Genomic DNA, 18,456 nt, shown 5'->3' with positions numbered 1-18,456 from the left:
TACCAAGAGTCTTTAACTATTAAATAGTTAAATTAAATTAGTGCAAAAATAGAAATTAAAAAAAGTAGTGAGGAAGTGTTTTCACAGGTTCAATGTCCATTCAGAAATTAGATGGAAGGAGGGGAAGCTGTTCCTGAACCATTGAGTGTGTCTCTTCAGTCTCTTGTCCCTCCTGGTAGTAATGAGAAGAGAGCATATCCTAGGTGATGGGGGCCTTTCATGATGGACACCATCTTTATGCCATTTCATTGTTCTATTGTAAATGCCTGCAAGAAAGTACATCTCACATACACTATAAATACTTTAATAAATTTACTTTGGACTTTGAAATGCTCGATGGTACCACTGCAGAGGTCTTAAAAAAAAACAGAATACTCAATCAAGTACAGTAATTTGTTCAAAGTGAAACAGCTTTGCATGAACAGATGATTGGAAAAGATTATGCAAATAAAACTTTTATTTTCTTTTAAAACATTTCCAACAACTGACAAAATATTGATTCACCAGGTATCTCAAAAACAGTTAATCCTGGAATTCTACATTTCTCCAGCAAATTGTCCATTTTGTTTGCACAAACTCAAAATTTCAATGATAAATAAGATTGCCACCATTAGAAGGCCAAAAGAAAATTCAGGAGAAGCTTCCTTTTTCAGTAGTTAAGGCAAACAGCATTGATGCATTTGCAGGGATGTTGTATTGACACACAAATGGAAGAGTGCATTGCTTAGGTTAGAAGAGGAGTCAAGACCTGTGTGGAACATAAACAGTGGCTGACCAATGTGTCATAAGACTAACTGTTGATTTGAAAAACCAACTTGGAGCTAACAAATGTGGATTTAGAAATGCAAGGGGCACTAGCTGCAAAATGCTAAACAAGGTGATCTTGCACTCATTGATAGATTTTAATTCTCCCCTTTATTGCTACCCCATTTACACTAGCAGTTATGCTCAGCCTGTAGCTGGAATGGGAAGTACTTCATATGGCCAGTTACATTCCTCACTTTGCAGGTAATCATTTATCAGGTAATATAATTTCATTTTATTAAAAAAGACTAAAAGAACAAAATAGAAAATGGTGTTTGCAACTTTGGGGATCGAGAAAGTGACATGCAGATGACTTTGAAAGTATTCTTCCACTTGAATGCAAGTTCATAAAGTGTTACTGAAAATTAAAATTCAGTTGGACATATGCTTGCACAAAACTTTGTTTTAATAGACTTCAGAAATTGGGAAAGATCAGTTCAATTGATTTTCACTGTACAAACCATGACTCCAGACAGGATGAAGCAATTGTCACTTGCAAACAATGCAACAATTTCTTACTGGCCTCACTTCCCAAGTAGTCTTTAAATAAAGCTACAACTCATCATGTTTTAATGGCTCAGCACTAGGCTTGATAAAGACACCTTCCATCACTGTCCAGTAATTGTCGACACTGGGGCTAAATGTGCCATGAACTTCAAGCTGACCCCTGATTGGATGGCCATACTGCTCTCCTGTTATGGTTAGAAAGACCTGGGTTCCTACATGCTTGAAACGAACATCATCATCACGCTCCCATCTCATGCCACTGCACTGTACAGTCCAGACATCCAAGTCATCTCCTTCTCCATTCTCTCCAAATGCACTTACTTCCTACATGGAAAAGTAAAGATCAGTATTACAATGATCACACCAGAAATCAAAGAAAATGTACTATCAAAGTACCTATATGTCACCATACACAACCCCAGGTTCATTTTCTTGCAGACATACTCCGTAAATCCAACAACCATTTGGACAGGTCAGGTATGGGCCGAATCTGAAGGTTTGGACGAAATAAGTGCTGGGCCAGATTGAAAAGGTCAGGGTGTTAGGACCAGAGGCTAGGAACAAGTTGGTTCAGCTTGCGGTTCCAAAGCTTATTTGCCTTTGTGCTGAACTGAGGCTGTGGTTCCAACTCCTTATATTCCATCTGGATAGCCTCCAACCTGATGGCCTGAACGTCGATTTGTTGAGCTTCCAGTATTGCCCCCCCCCACTCCCCCATTCTCCATCCCTTTTTCCTCTCACCATGTCCACTCGCCTGCCCATTGCCTCCCTCTGGTGTTCAACTCCTTTTTTCCATGGATGAGATTCATTAGATCTATTTATAGCCTGCAGAAACAGGGCTTCATCTCCCTTTAAAAGAGGATATTCCAAGGGAATCTTATATTTAAGATCACAATAAATATATAGTTTACTTGTTTTCTTTTTGGTAGCAATGTGGAGATACATCTCTATCAAAGGTGTTGTGGAAGAAATTGTTACTAGCTAGATACTAAGGGGTTAAAGAGTTTTTTTTTCCCCGCAGCACCCTTAAACTGCTTCTGCAGGACTGCTGTAAAGGGCTAACTAGCTTGAGAGTGAGTAATCAAAGCATAATCACGTGATGTTCTGTTTTTTTTAAAAAATAGCTCAACTGTGTAATTGTCCTGGCTTCAAGGTTGTAGGCAGAAGTAGCTTTGAATAGATAAAGAAAACTGTGCTAAGACATGATTATTGAGCAAAGGAATTATCTGCTTGCATGCTGTATTTCACAAACATGCTTGGAAGCTTTTGATAACATGCACTATGTCTATATAATGAGAAAAGTCTGTGTACTCCGGGAGAAACGCAAGAACTCTGCTTTAAGAGGTTGAGCTCTCCATGATATGTATCATGTTATAATAAAATCTTTCAAAAGCAATCTCCCTTTGTGTCTGAGTAATACCTTTTCCGCAACAGGTGTAAGACATCCTTCCCTCCGCTAGTCTGCAGGTCACCCTTGGGAAATGCGTAGTTTCTGTTCAGCACCCCCTCCCAACCCCATCAGAGTTACGTGGAGCCATGGGAGCAGGTGGTGGATGTTCATATGAGCAGCTGGTGCATATCACAAGTCCTGGCTATGTGACTAGGCAGACAATCTCTGAAGAGTATCAATAATAGATGGGGGTTGGTCACCTGTCTTATACAGACACTACCCACTATTGTAGAAAAAATTACCAAGAATTATTATTTTTTTTTAAGAATAGGCATCCGTTAGTCTCATGAGACCATGGATTTGCGCCATGGAAGGTTTCCAGGGTGCAGGCCTGGGCAGGATTGTATTGGAAATCGGCAGTTGCCCATGCTGTGTAAGCCTTCCCCTCTCCATGCCACCGATGTTGTCCAAGGGAAGGGCACTGGGACCTAAGCAGCTTGTCACCGGTGTCATCGCAGAGCAATGTGTTGTTAAGTGTCTTGCTCAAGGACACAACACGCTGCCTCAGCTGAGGCTCGAACCAGTGACCTTCAGATCACTAGACTGATGCCTTATGCACTAGGCCACACGCCAACCAAGAATAATCATAGTTATGGAAAGACCGTGAACAGCACATCATATGACACGGCACATAATGATGATTCCTTTTTTATTTAGATACACCACAGTAACAGGCTCCTTTGGTCCAATGACTCCCCCCGCCCCATTACATACTGTGATCATTACCACATTATGTGATCATATCACTGATAGAAGTGAAACTGCTCCTATTTGGAGGAGGCAAATCCAGAGCGCACAGAATGAAAGTGAATGGCAAAAGGAATCAAGATCAACACAAGGAAAGTATTTATGTAGAGGACAATCAGATTCTGGGATGCTGTAAGGGCAGGTTCTACTGTACACAGAAGGGGAAGAAACCAGTTGCAGTGCTCTTTTAGTCATTACTCTCTTCCTAACATTGTTCAAGCTGGCTGCAAGCATACTCCATGTATTAGTGAAGTTGCAAATGAAACAGAATTGCAAGTATCTTTATGCACCTGGGGCAGCACAGTAGCACAACACTTTACAGTACCAGCGACACAGGTTCAATTCTCAACCCTACCTGCAAAAGTTTGAATGTTTTTTCTGGTAACCTGGTTTTCTCCCACAGTCCAAAGATGTACTGGTTAGTAGGTTAATTGGTCATTGTAAATTGTCCCCGATTAGGCTAGGCTTAAATAGGGTGATTGCTGGGCAGTGTAGCCTGAAGGGCTGGAAGTTCAAAGTTCACTATCTCAATAAAAAGGTTTGAATAAGGCCATCTCTTATTCTTCCAAGCTCCAACTCTTGACCTCACTGATAGGATAACCCATGAATTAGACAATTGAGGAGGCCAAGTCATTGGGTTCTTGATTAGTAAGGGCTTCAAAGGTTAGGAGAAGACAAGAGTATAGAATTGAGGGGGGAAATAAATCAGCCATGATCAAAAGATGTAATAGACTTGATAGGCCAAATGGCCCAATTCTGCTCCTAAGTCTAAGCATCTTAAGGAATCTCCACTTTCAGCAAAGGAGAGAGGACAGCCAGTGACAATGCAGCTGGAGATGGCCATCATCAAGGTACTGGCATGGGAGCTAAAGAAATAATGCCCTTGTGGACTAACTGCCAAAACCCATAAACTTTTGTGTTAATTCTGACTCTAGCCACTTGCATTTCCCATTTAATACCCTCCAGCCTTGCTATGAACTTTAACCATCAAGTTGTCTACCGTTGACATCAACAACAGTTACTTCCAAATGAGCTTGGGCAGATACTCCTTTTGTCCATGTTTTTGATGTATGTCTATAATAAAGTCAGGAGAACACAAACTAAGTAGCACAGGCAGGATATTGTTGTGACCATACCTTAGAGGAAGATGACAGGACAATCATTAGTTGGATTGTGCATCCCGATGTGATTAGATTTGCTTTGTCACATCCACATAGAAACATCAAAAGGTGTGGTGAAACCGTTCATTTACTGTTGTGTCGTGGGCCAAAGGGCCTGTACTGTGCTGTAGGTTTTTCTGTGTTTCTATGTTGGGGAAGCCTGCAAGTGTCATTATGCTTCTGGCACCAACTAACTCACGTTTTTGAAATGTGGGAGGAAATCAGCGCCCCAAAGGAAACCCACATGGTCATGGGAAGAACATGCAAATTCCATACAACGGGAAGAACTGCGTTGGGCTAACTCTTTATCCCTCTTAAAAAATGCGCTGATATGATCTGTCAGATAGATGCCAGTGGATAGATTGGCTAGAAATGCCTTGGATAATAACAAAAACCTAACTTGTAATTGGTCTTTATCACCTTGTCTTGTTGACCATTCTAGCAGCTCATATCAGTGGATATGTATTCCAAGATGCTTACCCTAATTTGTATTAGTATTCTTGCATATACTCTGAATTCTCCTTCCCTCATCTGCTCTCCCTAAACCAGAGGTTCCCAACCTTTATCTGTTTACTTTTTGAGATACAGCATGGAACAGGCCACTACAGCCCTTCAAGATGCACCACCCAACAATCACCTGATTAATCCTAGCCTAATTTACAATGACCAATTAACCCATCACCTGGTACATCTTTGGACTGTGGAAGGAAAACAGAGCACCCGGAGGAAACTCATGCAGTCACAGGGAGAATGTACAAACTCCTTACAGGCAACACCAGGCAATGAACTCGGATCGTCAGGACTGCATAGGGCTGTTCTAACCACTACACTTCCATACCTCCCATGGACCTCTACCAGAATAAAGGGACTCAGGATAGGATCAATGGTAAAACAAGCAAAGATAACACGCAGTCAGACTGTCAGGAATGGCAGGCAAATGGTAAGACAAAATTGCAGCCAGCAGGGTGAGTATCAGTGCATTAGGGATGCAGAATCAAAAAGGGTAGCAAATACAGCACTTAAAGACAATTCACAAAATACTAGAAATAAGGTGGATGATTTTGTTGCACTGTTACAGATGATCAGGGATGATGTGACCATCACTGAATCGTGGCTGAAGGATGGTTGTAGTTGGGAGCTGAATGTCCAAGGCTGCACGCTGTATCAGAGGGATAGGAATGTAGTCAGAGGGGGTGGTGTGGCTCTGCCGGTAAAGAATGGCATCAAATCAGTAGAAAGATGGGACATAGGATCGGAAGATGTTAAATCCTTGTGGTTTGAGCTAAGAAACCCCAAGGGTAAATGGACCCTAATGGCAGTAGCTGGGATGTGGACCACAGATTACAACAAGAAATAGAAAAGGCTTGTCAAAAGAGCTATGTTACGATAATCATGAGAGGTTTCAATATGCAGGACAATTGGGAAAATCAGGTTAGTAATAGATCTTAAAGAGTGAGTTTGTTAAATGCCTATGAGATGGATTTATAGAGCACTTTGTCATTGAGACCACCAAGGAATCAGCTATTCTGGTTTGAAGGTTATGTGATGAACTAGAGACGATTAGGGAGCTAGGAGTCACAATAGGATTGAGATCAACTTGAAATTTGATAGGGAGAAAGTAAAGTCTGACATAACAGAATTCCAGTGGAGCAAAGGAAATTACAGTGGTATGAGAGAGGAGTCGGTCAAACTAAATTGGAAGATGCTGGCATGGATGACAGCAGAGCAGCAATGGCTTGAGTTTCCGGGAAAAATGAGGAAGGCGCAATACAGATGAATTCCAAAAACAAAGAAATACTCAAATGGTAAAATGGAGCACAATTGCGGCTGACAAGGGAATTCAAAGCTAACATACAAACCCCCTTTCCGGAAAAGTTGGGATATTTTCCAAAATGCAATAAAAACAAAAATCTGTGATATGTTAATTCACGTGAACCTTTATTTAACTGACAAAAGTACAAAAAAAAGATTTTCAATAGTTTTACTGATCAACTTAATTGTATTTTGTAAATATACACAAATTTAGAATTTGATGGCTGCAACACACTCAGAAGTTGGGACAGAGGCATGTTTACCATTGTGTTACATCGCCTTTCCTTTTCATAACACTTTTTAATCGTTTTGGAACTGAGGATACTAATTGTAGTAGATTTGCAATTGGAAATTTTGTCCATTCTTGCTTGATATAAGACTTCAGCTGCTCAGCATCCGTGGTCTCCATTGTCTGATTCTCCTCTTCATGATGCGCTATACATTTTCAATAGTAGATCTGGACTGGCAGCAGGCCAGTCAAGCACAAGCACTCTGTGTCTACAAAGCCACGCTGTTGTAGCCCGTGCAGAATGTAGTCTGGCATTGTCCTGCTGAAATAAGCATGGGAAGAGACGTCGCCTTAATGGCAACATAAGTCTCTCTAAAATCCTAATATACGCCTCAGAGTCAATGGTACCTTCACATACATGCAACTCACCCATGCCGTGGGCACTGATGCACCCCCATATCATCAGAGATGCTGGCTTTTGCACCTTTCACTGATAACAATCAGGATGGTCATTTTCATCTTTGGCACGGAGAACTCGAGGCCCGTTTTTACCGAAAACTAGCTGAAATGTGGACACATCTGACCACAGCACACGGTTCCAGTCTTTCGGTCCATCTGAGATCAGCTTGGCCCCAGAGAACTCGCCGGTGTTTCTGCATAGAGTTGATGTATGACTTCCTCCTTGTGTAATACAGTTTCAAGTTGCATTTCTGGATGCAGCGACAGACTGTGTTAAGTGACAATGGTTTTCCGAAGTACTCCCGAGCCCAGGTGGCTATAATTGTCACAGTAGCATGACGGTTTCTTAGGCAGTACCGCCTGAAGGCTCGAAGATCACGCACATTCAACAGTGGTTTCCGACCTTGCCCTTTACGCACTGAGATGTCTCTGAATTCTCTGAATCTTTTCACATTATGTACTGTAGATGTTGAAAGACCTAAATTCTCTGCAATCTTGTGTTGGGAAATGTTCCTTTTAAACTGACTAACAATTCTCTCACAAATTTTGGCACAAAGGGGTGAGCCACAACCTTGCAAAGACTGAGCCTTTGATGGACGCTACTTTTATACCCAGTCATGATACCTCACCTGCTACCAATTAGCCTGCTTAATGTGGAGTCTTCCAAACAGGTGTTACTTGAATATTCTGTGCACTTTTCAATCTTATTTTAACTCTGTCCCAACTTTTGTTGAGTGTGTTGCAGCCATCAAATTCTAAATTTGTGTATATTTACAAAATACAATTAAGTTGGTCAGTAAAACTATTGAAAATCTTTTCTTTATACTTTTGTCAGTTAAATGAAGGTTCACGTGAATTAACATATCACAGATTTTTGTTTTTATGGCATTTTGGAAAATATCCCAACTTTTCTGGAAATGGGGTTTGTAAAAACAAAAGGGAGGGCATACAACAAGCAAAAATTAGCAGGAAGTTAGAGGATTGGGAAGCCTTAAAACCCCACAGAGAGCAACTAAATGAATCATTGGAGGGAAAAAAATGAAATATGAAAGCAAGCAATATCAAAGTGGATAGTAAAAGCTTTTTCAAGTATGTAAATAAATGGATATAGGACCACTAGAAAATGAAGCCGGAGAAATAATAACAGGGGACAAGGAGATGGCATATGAACTAACTGAGTATTTTGCATCAGTTTCCGCTGTGGAGGACAATAGCAGTATGTTGTAGTGTGTGAAGGAAGAGAAGTGAGTGCAGTTACTATCACAAGAGAGAAGGTGCTCAAAAAGCTGAAAGACCTAAGGGTACACAAGTCATGTGGACCAGATGAACTGCATCTTAGTGTTCTGAAAAAGATAGCTTTAGAGATTGTGGAAGAATTAGCAATGATTGTTCAAAAACCATTGGACTCTGGCATGGTGCTAGAGGATTGGAAAATTGCAAATGTCACTCCATTCTAAGAAAGGAGGAAGGTAGCAAAAAGGAAATTACATATCACTTCGTCCGTCCTCAGTGGTTGGGTAGACGTTAGAGTCAACTGGAGTGAACGGGGATGTAGTGGATGCTGTATATTTGGACTTTCAGTAGGCATTTGACAAGGTGCCACACATAAGGCTGCTTACCAAGTATTACAGGAGTGTTACTAACATGGTTAGAGCATTGACTGATTGGTAGGAGGCAGCAAGTGAGAATAAAAGTATCCTTGTCTGGTTGGCTGCTAGTCTAATGACTGGTGGAGGAGCAGGTAGTCATGAGGAAATGGGTAGGCTCAGAAGGACTTATACACATTAAGAGAATGGGCAAGAAAGTGGCAAATGAAATACAATGTTCATGAACTTTGCTGTAGAAATAAATGTGCAGACTAATTTCAAAATGGGGAAAAAAATCTAAAAATCTGTGATGCATAGGGACTTAGTTCTCGTGCAGAACACCATAAAGGTTAATTTACAGGTTGAGTTGGTGGTGAGGAAGGCAAATGCCATGACAGCATTCATTTCAAAAGGTCCAGAAAACAAGAGCAAGGATGCGATGCTGAGTCTTTACAAAGCACTAGTGAGGCCTCGCCTTGAGTATTGTGAACAGTTTGGGCTCTTCATCTGAGAAAACATGTGCTGGCATTGGAGAAGGCCCAGAGGAGGTTCACAAGGATGATTCCAGGAATGAAAGGGTTATCACGCAAGGAATGCTTGATGGTTTTTCAGGCCTGTACTCCCTGGAATTTAGAAGGATGAGGGGGAATCTCATTGAAACCTTTTGAGGATGTTCAAAGGCCTAGACAGAATAGATGTGGAAAGAATGTTTCCTATGGTGGTTGAGTCTTGGACAAGAGGGCACAGCCTCAGGATAGAGGGGCATCCATTTAAAACAGATGCAGAGAAACTTCTTTAGCCAGAGGGTGGTGAATTTGTGGAACTTGTTACCACATGCAGCTGGAGAGCCCAGATCATTGGATGTATTTAAGGCAGAGATTGATAGATTCTTCATTGAACACGGCATCAAAGATTACAGGGAGAAGACCAGGGAATGGGGCTGAGGAGGGAAAATAAGGATCATTCATGATTGAATGGCGGGACAGACTGAATGGAACTAATTGTCTAATTCTGCTCCTATGTCTTACTATTAACCGAGGTGTCTGTGGACACCAGGTTGGGAACCTTGCCCTAAGCAGAAGCTGATCTCAGCCTCCCTAAATGCCCTTTCTGCCCACCCGACCTGTCTGCAACCCTACACATACAGCTGTCTCATGATCAATTCTTGCATCACCTAAAAATGTGTTTATCACAAACCCTGCACTTAAGCCCAAATCAGAATCGCAGTTAGAAGTTATACCTGATTTCCAGAGAGTGGGGACACAAAGTGGTGACTGTGCAGGTTTCTTCCAGTGTTGACATGTGTCAGTCGTATTGACTGCCCACATTTGATGGGTATTCCTCGCTGACAAACCTGGCCTGGTTTTCCTCTCACTGTCCAGTAGCTGTTGCTGTCATCCGAAGCACTTACACCAGTCACAGACTGCTGACCACTTCCTTATGAGAAAAAGAGTGATTGCACTGTAAAATCCCAAAGCAATTTCAAGATCATCAAAAATTCCAGAAACGGCTGCTATTTGAGATGCATACGCTGCAACTTTAAGACAGCATTTTTGATAAAGATGGTTCTGTATTCTCTATGATTCCAACCTCCATTTCTTAATCATCACCCGAGGATCAATGAAAACTTAATGAGGGTCCTCCATTTCTGGCTGTGTTCAGGGCTTCCTTCATCATGTCTGTAACTTCATCTCAGTTTTCACTGTCAGTCATGCATGTCCAGGGTGGAGACTCAGGAATACCGTTGCACTCAGATGTAGAAGGATTCTTCATTACTGTTTCTGTAACAATTTTGTTTGACCAGTCAGGGGTTGTGAGCCTTGGGCTGAACCCCCGAAAGTGGAGGATCAGTGGACCACTCTTAGTTTGGGCTTTACCCTTTCACTCGTTTGGCATGGTCTCCTACCAAGAGCCAAAGCATAAAGCCCTGACTCCAGCCAATACTAACCTCCAGGTCATTGAGGCACACAAGCCTCCAAGCCCTATGACAAGATTGTGGTCATTCTGGAGGTCACTGAGAGCTGAGGTGGGGTAATGTCTTGAAAACAAAAAATCAAATAAAACAGTGCAAAAGATAAAATGCTGGAGGAGCTGAACAGGTCAGGCAGCATCCATAGTAATGAACAACAGTCCAATTATTCAGGCCAAAACGCTTCATCAGAAAGGGTCTTGGCCTGAAATGTCATTTCCATGGATACTGTCTGACCTCCTGGGTTCCTTCAGCATTGTGTGTGTTGCTTTGGATTTCCAGCACCTACAGAATTTCGTATTTAAAATAAAACTCGATCTCTTCACCCAATATTTATACTGCAGAAATAATCATGGGAAAAACAGTGAACCAAAAAGAAACTTTCCCTTTAGAAATAACGAATTGAAGGGAGAAACAGTACAAAACTAAACATTATGACTGCACTAGAAGTATGCAGAGGACATTCACCAGGATGTTGCAAGGGGTTTGCATAAGCTGGCTGAAGGAAAAACCTGATTGGGGTGTCAGTCTTAGGTAGAGTGAAGTGAGACACTTTTCCCCTCACAGCTGACAAAAATGAATGGGCATAGAATTAAATCAGAGGGTGGGAAGTTTAAAGGAGATTTGATTTTTCTCCTCCACCCAGGAGGTTCCAAATCTCTACTGCACCATTTCAAGAGGCTGAAGGCACCCTCCCAACATTCAAGTGTTTACTCTGTACTACTCAAACTGCCATGGCATTGAAGGCCAGGGGCTGGAAGCAGATGCTGAAAACTGATTTTGTCTGGTAGTTGTCTGTCATCTCTGACAAAGAAGTCTTCTGTGCCTTGCCATGCCCTTTGCTCTCTACAGGACAGTGCAGTACTACAAACCCATTTCCAGAAAAGTTGGGATATTTTCCAAAATGCAATAAAAACAAAAATCTGTGATATGTTAATTCACCTGAACCTTTATTTAACTGACAAAAGTACAAAAAGATTTTCAATAGTTTTACTGACCAACTTAATTGTATTTTGTAAATATACACAAATTTAGAATTTGATGGCTGCAACAGACTCAACAAAAGTTGGGACAGAGGCATGTTTACCATTGTGTTACATCACCTTTCCTTTTCATAACACTTTTTAATCGTTTTGGAACTGAGGATACTAATTGTAGTAGATTTGCAATTGGAAATTTTGTCCATTCTTGCTTGATATAAGACTTCAGCTGCTCAGCAGTCCGTGGTCTCCATTGTCTGATTCTCCTCTTCATGATGCGCTATACATTTTCAATAGTAGATCTGGACTGGCAGCAGGCCAGTCAAGCACATGCACTCTGTGTCTACAAAGCCACGCTGTTGTAGCCCGTGCAGAATGTAGTCTGGCATTGTCCTGCTGAAATAAGCATGGGAAGAGACGTCGCCTTAATGGCAACATATGTCTCTCTAAAATCCTAATATACGCCTCAGAGTCAATGGTACCTTCACATACATGCAACTCACCCATGCCGTGGGCACTGATGCACCCCCATATCATCAAAGATGCTGGCTTTTGCACCTTTCACTGATAACAATCAGGATGGTCGTTTTCATCTTTGGCACGGAGAACTCGAGGCCCGTTTTTACTGAAAACTAGCTGAAATGTGGACACATCTGACCACAGCACACAGTTCCACAGTCTTTTGGTCCATCTGAGATGAGCTCGGGCCCTGAGAACTTGCCAGCGTTTCTGCATAGAGTTGATGTATGGCTTCTTCCTTGCATAATACAGTTTCAAGTTGCCTTTCTGGGTGCAGCGACGGACTGTGTTAAGTGACAATGGTTTTCCGAAGTACTCCCGAGCCCAGGTGGCTATAATTGTCACAGTAGCATGACGGTTTCTTAGGCAGTACAGCCTGAAGGCTCGAAGATCATGCACATTCAACAATGGTTTCCGACCTTGCCCTTTACGCACTGAGATGTCTCTGAATTCTCTGAATCTTTTCACAATATTATGTACTGTAGATGTTGAAAGACCTAAATTCTCTGCAATCTTGCGTTGGGAAATGTTCCTTTTGAACCGACTAACAATTTTCTCACAAAGGGGTGAGCCACGACCCGTCCTTGCTTGCAAAGACTGAGCCTTTGATGGACGCTACTTTTATACCCAGACATGATACGTCACCTGCTACCAATTAGCCTGCTTAATGTGGAGTCTTCCAAACCGGTGTTACTTGAATATTCTGTGCACTTTTCAATCTTATTTTAACTCTGTCCCAACTTTTGTTGAGTGTGTTGCAGCCATCAAATTCTAAATTTGTGTATATTTACAAAATACAATTAAGTTGGTCAGTAAAACTATTGAAAATCTTTTCTTTGTACTTTTGTCAGTTAAATAAAGGTTCACGAGAATTAACATATCACAGATTTTTGTTTTTGTGGCATTTTGGAAAATATCCCAACTTTTCTGGAAATGGGGTTTGTAAAAACAAAAGGGAGGGCATACAACAAGCAAAAATTAGCAGGAAGATAGAGGATTGGGAAGCCTTAAAACCCCACAGAGAGCAACTAAATGAATCATTAGAAGGGAAAAAAATGAAATATGAAAGAAAGCCAGGGTTTAAACTGTGGGTTTAAATTCAACTAAAGCAAAATGCACTATTGATGCTTTAGCAAGGAACAGATACTACAAACCATTGTGGCACAGATGAAATGTGGGGGGAGGAAGGTGAAAAAAATGGGACACAAGAGTTTGCAGGTATAGGGAGAATGAAAATACTTATTGTGGACTGATTCACAGTGTCAAACTATCAAACCAGGGATTTCAAAACCACTGCACATAATCTTTGGTGGAAAGACAGGAGGAGAGCAAGTTGCAGGACCAGGGTGGTCCAGGTGAGATATCTGGATTCCAAAAGCTTCCAAGGCACAGATGGAAAACTGGGAAGGGCAAGACAGATGAGAAACAGCTTTCCATTTACTCTTGAGACAAATGGAAACTGAAAAGATTGAAGAGGTTAGGACTTTATTCCTTGGAACGTAGAAGACTGAGCGGAGATTTGATAGAGGCATACAAAATTATGAAGTATACAGATAGGGTAAATGCAAGCAGGTATTTTCCACTGAGTTTTGGTGGGGCTACAACTTGAGATCATGGGCTATGGGTAAAATGCGAAAAGCTTGAGTGAAGAAGCTTCCCCTCACGTTCCCCTTAGACCAGTGGTTCCCAACCTTTTTTTGGCCATGCCCCACCTAATCACCTCTAAAATCCTGATGCCCCCTGTGGTGATATATAATTCTTATTATTCAAAAAGTGAACTCCTATTCACCTGGAGGAAGCCTAAAAGACCATTAACTTGGTTTAAACAAGTTTCATGGCATTCATGAAAGAGAAAAATAAAAGAACCAAAGGACTGTTAAAGTTCTGAGGAAGAAATAACTAAGAAATTGTAAAAAAAAAGAACATTAAGTGATATTAAAATAATAATAATAAATAAATAAAACAATGCCGATTCGTTTCTACAGCATACAAAGACAGATACACCGTTTAAAAGAGATGACGCAATGTACACACCTTCACACCACCAAGAGCCGAAAGCTACTGCAAAAAGCAGCATTGGCGCGACCTCGTACGAGTTTCTTATGCATTTGGACTTGTTCATTCGTTCCTTCCTACATCAGTCAATTCATTAATTTAATTATGAAAGCCATTTGATGGTTGTAATGATGGTGATACACTATATATACAGTACATACGCAATTACACATGTATATACACACAAGTATTTTTATGTATGCATACTGTATATACACATATGTATTAACTCGCACACACACCCATACTCACACAGACTTACTAGAAAAAATTCACTGTTAATAACTCATACTCAAATTGCCTCCCTTAAAAATCAAATTACCCCCCTGTGGGGCGTACGCCCTACGTTGGGAACCACTGCCTTAGACGGTGGTGAGAGTGTGGAACAAGCTGCTAGTGGTGCATGTGAGCTAAATTTCAATGTTTAAGAGAGGTTTGGATAAGTACATGGATGGCAGGAGTATGGCGGGCTGTGGTCCAGGTGCAGGCTGATGGGAGTAGGAAGTTTAAATGTTTCAACACTGACTAAATGGGCCGAAGTGTTTCTGTGCTGTGCTTTTCTTTGACTCTAAAGTATCAAAAATGGCATCATTGTACACAGTTCAATAACAAAACCTTATCAGTTAAATACACTCCAGTAATATGGTGTGTAAACAAAATCCAAGCTGGTAAAATTTCTCCATGGTCAGGTTAACCCTTCCAAAAAGTATTCACATCAAGATACATTCTGACAAACAAAATCAGAATAATCGCACAAAGCTGCAGCTGCTTCTATTTCTAGTTGGAGAATAAGCTACAAATTATAAAACAAATGGTGGGTTAAATATAGCTGCGCGGGGCTGACAGTTTCATTTTATGAGTACTGGCAGGAAGCTGGTAAGTTACAACATGGTGTCTAAATTACTACTAATCAAGATTGTTCAATATCATAATTGTTACTTTGGATGCGATGCAGCACAAAAAAAATAATTAGATAAACACAACAAATACAAATGTCCATAACGTGACGCCAGGCACAGGACTCCCTGTACATAAAATGACTCTACAGGAAATAGTAGTGGAGGGACAGGTTAGTGGGCGAAGGTTTTGACCAGAATTACTACCTGGGAAAAGTAACTGTTCGTAACTCTGGTGGTCCTGGTGTGGCCTCTTCCCTGAGGAGAGCGAGTCAAACAGTCTATGAGCAGGATGGGTTACTTCATGTTGTTACTGGCCCTACTGAGCACCTTAGTGTAGCACAATAGTGTAATGGTCAGCACAATACTACACAGTACCAGCAACCCAGTTTCAATTCTTGCTACTGTCTGTAATGAGTTTTTACATTCTCACTGTAACTGTAGGTTTCCTCCAGGAGCTCCAGTTTCCTCCCACAGTCAAAAGACCAACTGGTTGGTGAGTTAATCGGTTATTGTAAATTGTTCCATAATTAGACCAGGGTTAAATCGGAGGACTGCTGGGCACTGTAGCTCTAAGGGCCATAAGGCCCTACTTCATGCTGTATCTCAGGAAATAAATTAAATCTTTCTCTGTATGTGTCCTTGATAGCAGGTAGGATGGTGCCAGTGATGAGTTGGGCAATTTTAACTATCCTGCTTGCTGCAGTGTAGCCTCTGAACCCAGCAGAAGTGCAGCATGATAGCATGCTCTCTACTGCACATCTGTAGAATGGAACAAGTATAAATGTGCATAGGCCACTCTCTTCAGCCTTGCATTGACCTCAGTGCCCCCAGATGTTGCAAGATGGCTGGAGGGTGGTGGTGTGTTCTGATACTAACCCCAGTGCACCAGAAGTTTAGGAGGGGGCAAAGACTGGCATTGACCTCAGTACCTGAGTAGACTGGGGTGGACCCCATTCGCCCTGCAGACTGGGGACCGGTCTCACTCGTGGACCCCATTCGCCCTGCAGACTGGGGACCGGTCTGGCGTGGACCCCATTCGCCCTGCAGCCTGGGGACCGGTCTCACACGCGAACCACATTTACCCTGCAGACTGGGGACCGGTCTCACACGCGAACCACATTTACCCTGGAGACTGGAGGGGGGGGGGGGGGAAAGAGAAGAGACTGGTCTGACGTGGACCCCACTTCCCCCTGGAAACTGGGAACTGCCCTGGTGTAGACCCCACTGCCCCCAGCACTTACCCGAGCCGTACTTGACGTCGTGCGAGTGCAGGCGGACGTTGTGCCGGTGGTTGAGGAGCTTCACCACTGAACCGCAGGTGACATATTGCTGCTCGGTAGGGGAGGAAGCGACAGTGGCGGTGACAACGGCGGCCAGTAGCATACACATAGACAACCCCAGCGCAGAGCTCCGATCTCGGGCTCTCACCCCCGCCATGGCGCGAGCTACTTGCCCGCAACTCCACCGGTTGGTTACCTCGCGGCTGCGTACATGGGCCTCTCCCGACTCACTTCCTCGCGTGCCGCAGCCAATCAACGACTGCCAGCATCCACCTGCCGGATGGGGTCTCAACGTCAGTGCAGGCAGGCCAATCAGCCCACCCTATTGATTGGCCAACGCTTCTGGAGCAAGCACCACCTTTGTGGTGACGATACAAGTTTCGATTGGCTAAGACGTAAATCAATGATAGCCCACTCACAGGCCGTGAGTGGAATGCTGATGTCTGATTGGAAAAATCACGCAAAAGGCGGGACCTTTGGCGATGTCATTCAAATCGCCGGGGGAATTCACGCGCGGCTCACACGTCGACTTTCTCCATTGGATGAAGCGGTGCTGTAGGTGTCTGATTGGCCGGGGAGCGAACCAATGGGCTGAGACATCTCTGGGTTACCTGCGGGAAAGGTGAGTCAACCTAAGTAGGCGAGTAGAACGCGGCAGATTCAGGAAATTCGAAATAAAGTCTGCCACTAAAATAAATGTTCTGGAGGTTAGGTCAAGTCAAGTTTATTGTCATGTCCAACAGAATGGTGACATACGTATAATAAAAAAAACACGAGAAAATCTGCAGATGCTGGAAATCCAGAGCAACATACACAACATAGGATAATGAACAGCCTGCTTGCAGCCGTATCAGATCTATGTAGGTACATACAAAACGCAGAACATAAAATCACACAACACAGTGAAGAAAACTGTGCAAAGCAGGACAAATCAGAGACAACACGAGGAAATCTGCAGATGCTGGAAATTCAAACAACAACACACACAAAATGCTGGTGGAGCACAGCAGGCCAGGCAGCATCTATAAGGGGAAGCACTGTCGACGTTTCGGTCCTGACGAAGGGTCTCGGCTCGAAACGTCAACAGTGCTTCTCCAAATCAGAGACAACGCCATTGAGTTACAAAAGGTAGGGTTAGCACAGTACAGACATATCGGTCCACAAATGTTATGCAAACCCATTAACCCTCACCAAGATCATCCTTCCTACATATCCCTCCTTTTCTCTTTCATCTACTTATGTGCCTATCTAGGAGTCCCTTAAAAGTACCTAAAGTACCTGCCCTTCCTCCACCCCTGGCACTGTGATCCATGAACCTGCCACTCTGTGTAATAAAATGATAATGAATAACAAAATATAATGAACTTATCACTCCCTGGCATCATTCCTATACAGTACTTAACTCCCAAACCTTAAAGTTGCACCCCATCATATTAGCCACTAGGAAAATATCTCTGGCTACTCACTCAATCTGGCTGTACACTTTTCTACACAATTCACAAAACCACTAGAAAGTCACTATAATAATAACCTGATGGTTGTAGGAAAGCAGATGTTCCTGAACCTGGTGGCCATGAGACATCAGGCTTCTGTACTTCCAGTCCAGTAGTAGCAGTGTGAAGAGGACATGACCTGGTTGGTGGACATCCTTAGAGATAGCTGCCTTCTTCTTTAGTCAGCACCTTTTGTAGATGCTGTCATTGGGGAGGGGAGGATGTTTTTGCTTGTGATGGACCAGCTGTGTCCATGATTCTCTGCAACCTCTTACTTTGCTGTGTGTTGGAATTGTATTACCAAATATTTTTTTTTCTCAAATTACAACCATATACAACCCTGACAATCATTTTCTTGGGGCATGCTCAGCAAATCCAGTAACTATACTCTACTACTCTACTTGATTTACACCCATGACTGTGTGGCTAAACACAGCTCCCATGCCATATTTAGGTTTGCCTTTGGCTAAATCAAAGGTGGTGATGAATCAGCATATAGGGGAGAGA

At 42.5% G+C, this 18,456-nt stretch overlaps 1 protein-coding gene across 1 annotated transcript; it reads right to left on the bottom strand.

The window, feature by feature from the left end:
- Nucleotides 1-439: 439 nt before the first annotated feature.
- Nucleotides 440-16,738, bottom strand: sdf2l1 (stromal cell-derived factor 2-like 1). Its single transcript, XM_073051848.1, has 3 exons — nucleotides 16,418-16,738; nucleotides 9,995-10,191; nucleotides 440-1,635 (listed from the first exon to the last, which is right to left on the bottom strand). The coding sequence occupies exons 1-3, from the start codon at nucleotides 16,611-16,613 to the stop codon at nucleotides 1,357-1,359; spliced, it is 672 nt and encodes a 223-aa protein (XP_072907949.1). The 5' UTR covers nucleotides 16,614-16,738; the 3' UTR covers nucleotides 440-1,356.
- Nucleotides 16,739-18,456: the final 1,718 nt, after the last annotated feature.

The sequence above is a fragment of the Hemitrygon akajei genome, chromosome 7, assembly GCF_048418815.1.
Source record: "Hemitrygon akajei chromosome 7, sHemAka1.3, whole genome shotgun sequence".
NCBI classification, from domain to species: Eukaryota; Metazoa; Chordata; class Chondrichthyes; order Myliobatiformes; family Dasyatidae; genus Hemitrygon; species Hemitrygon akajei.
This window is presented reverse-complemented; position numbering and strand designations above follow the sequence as displayed.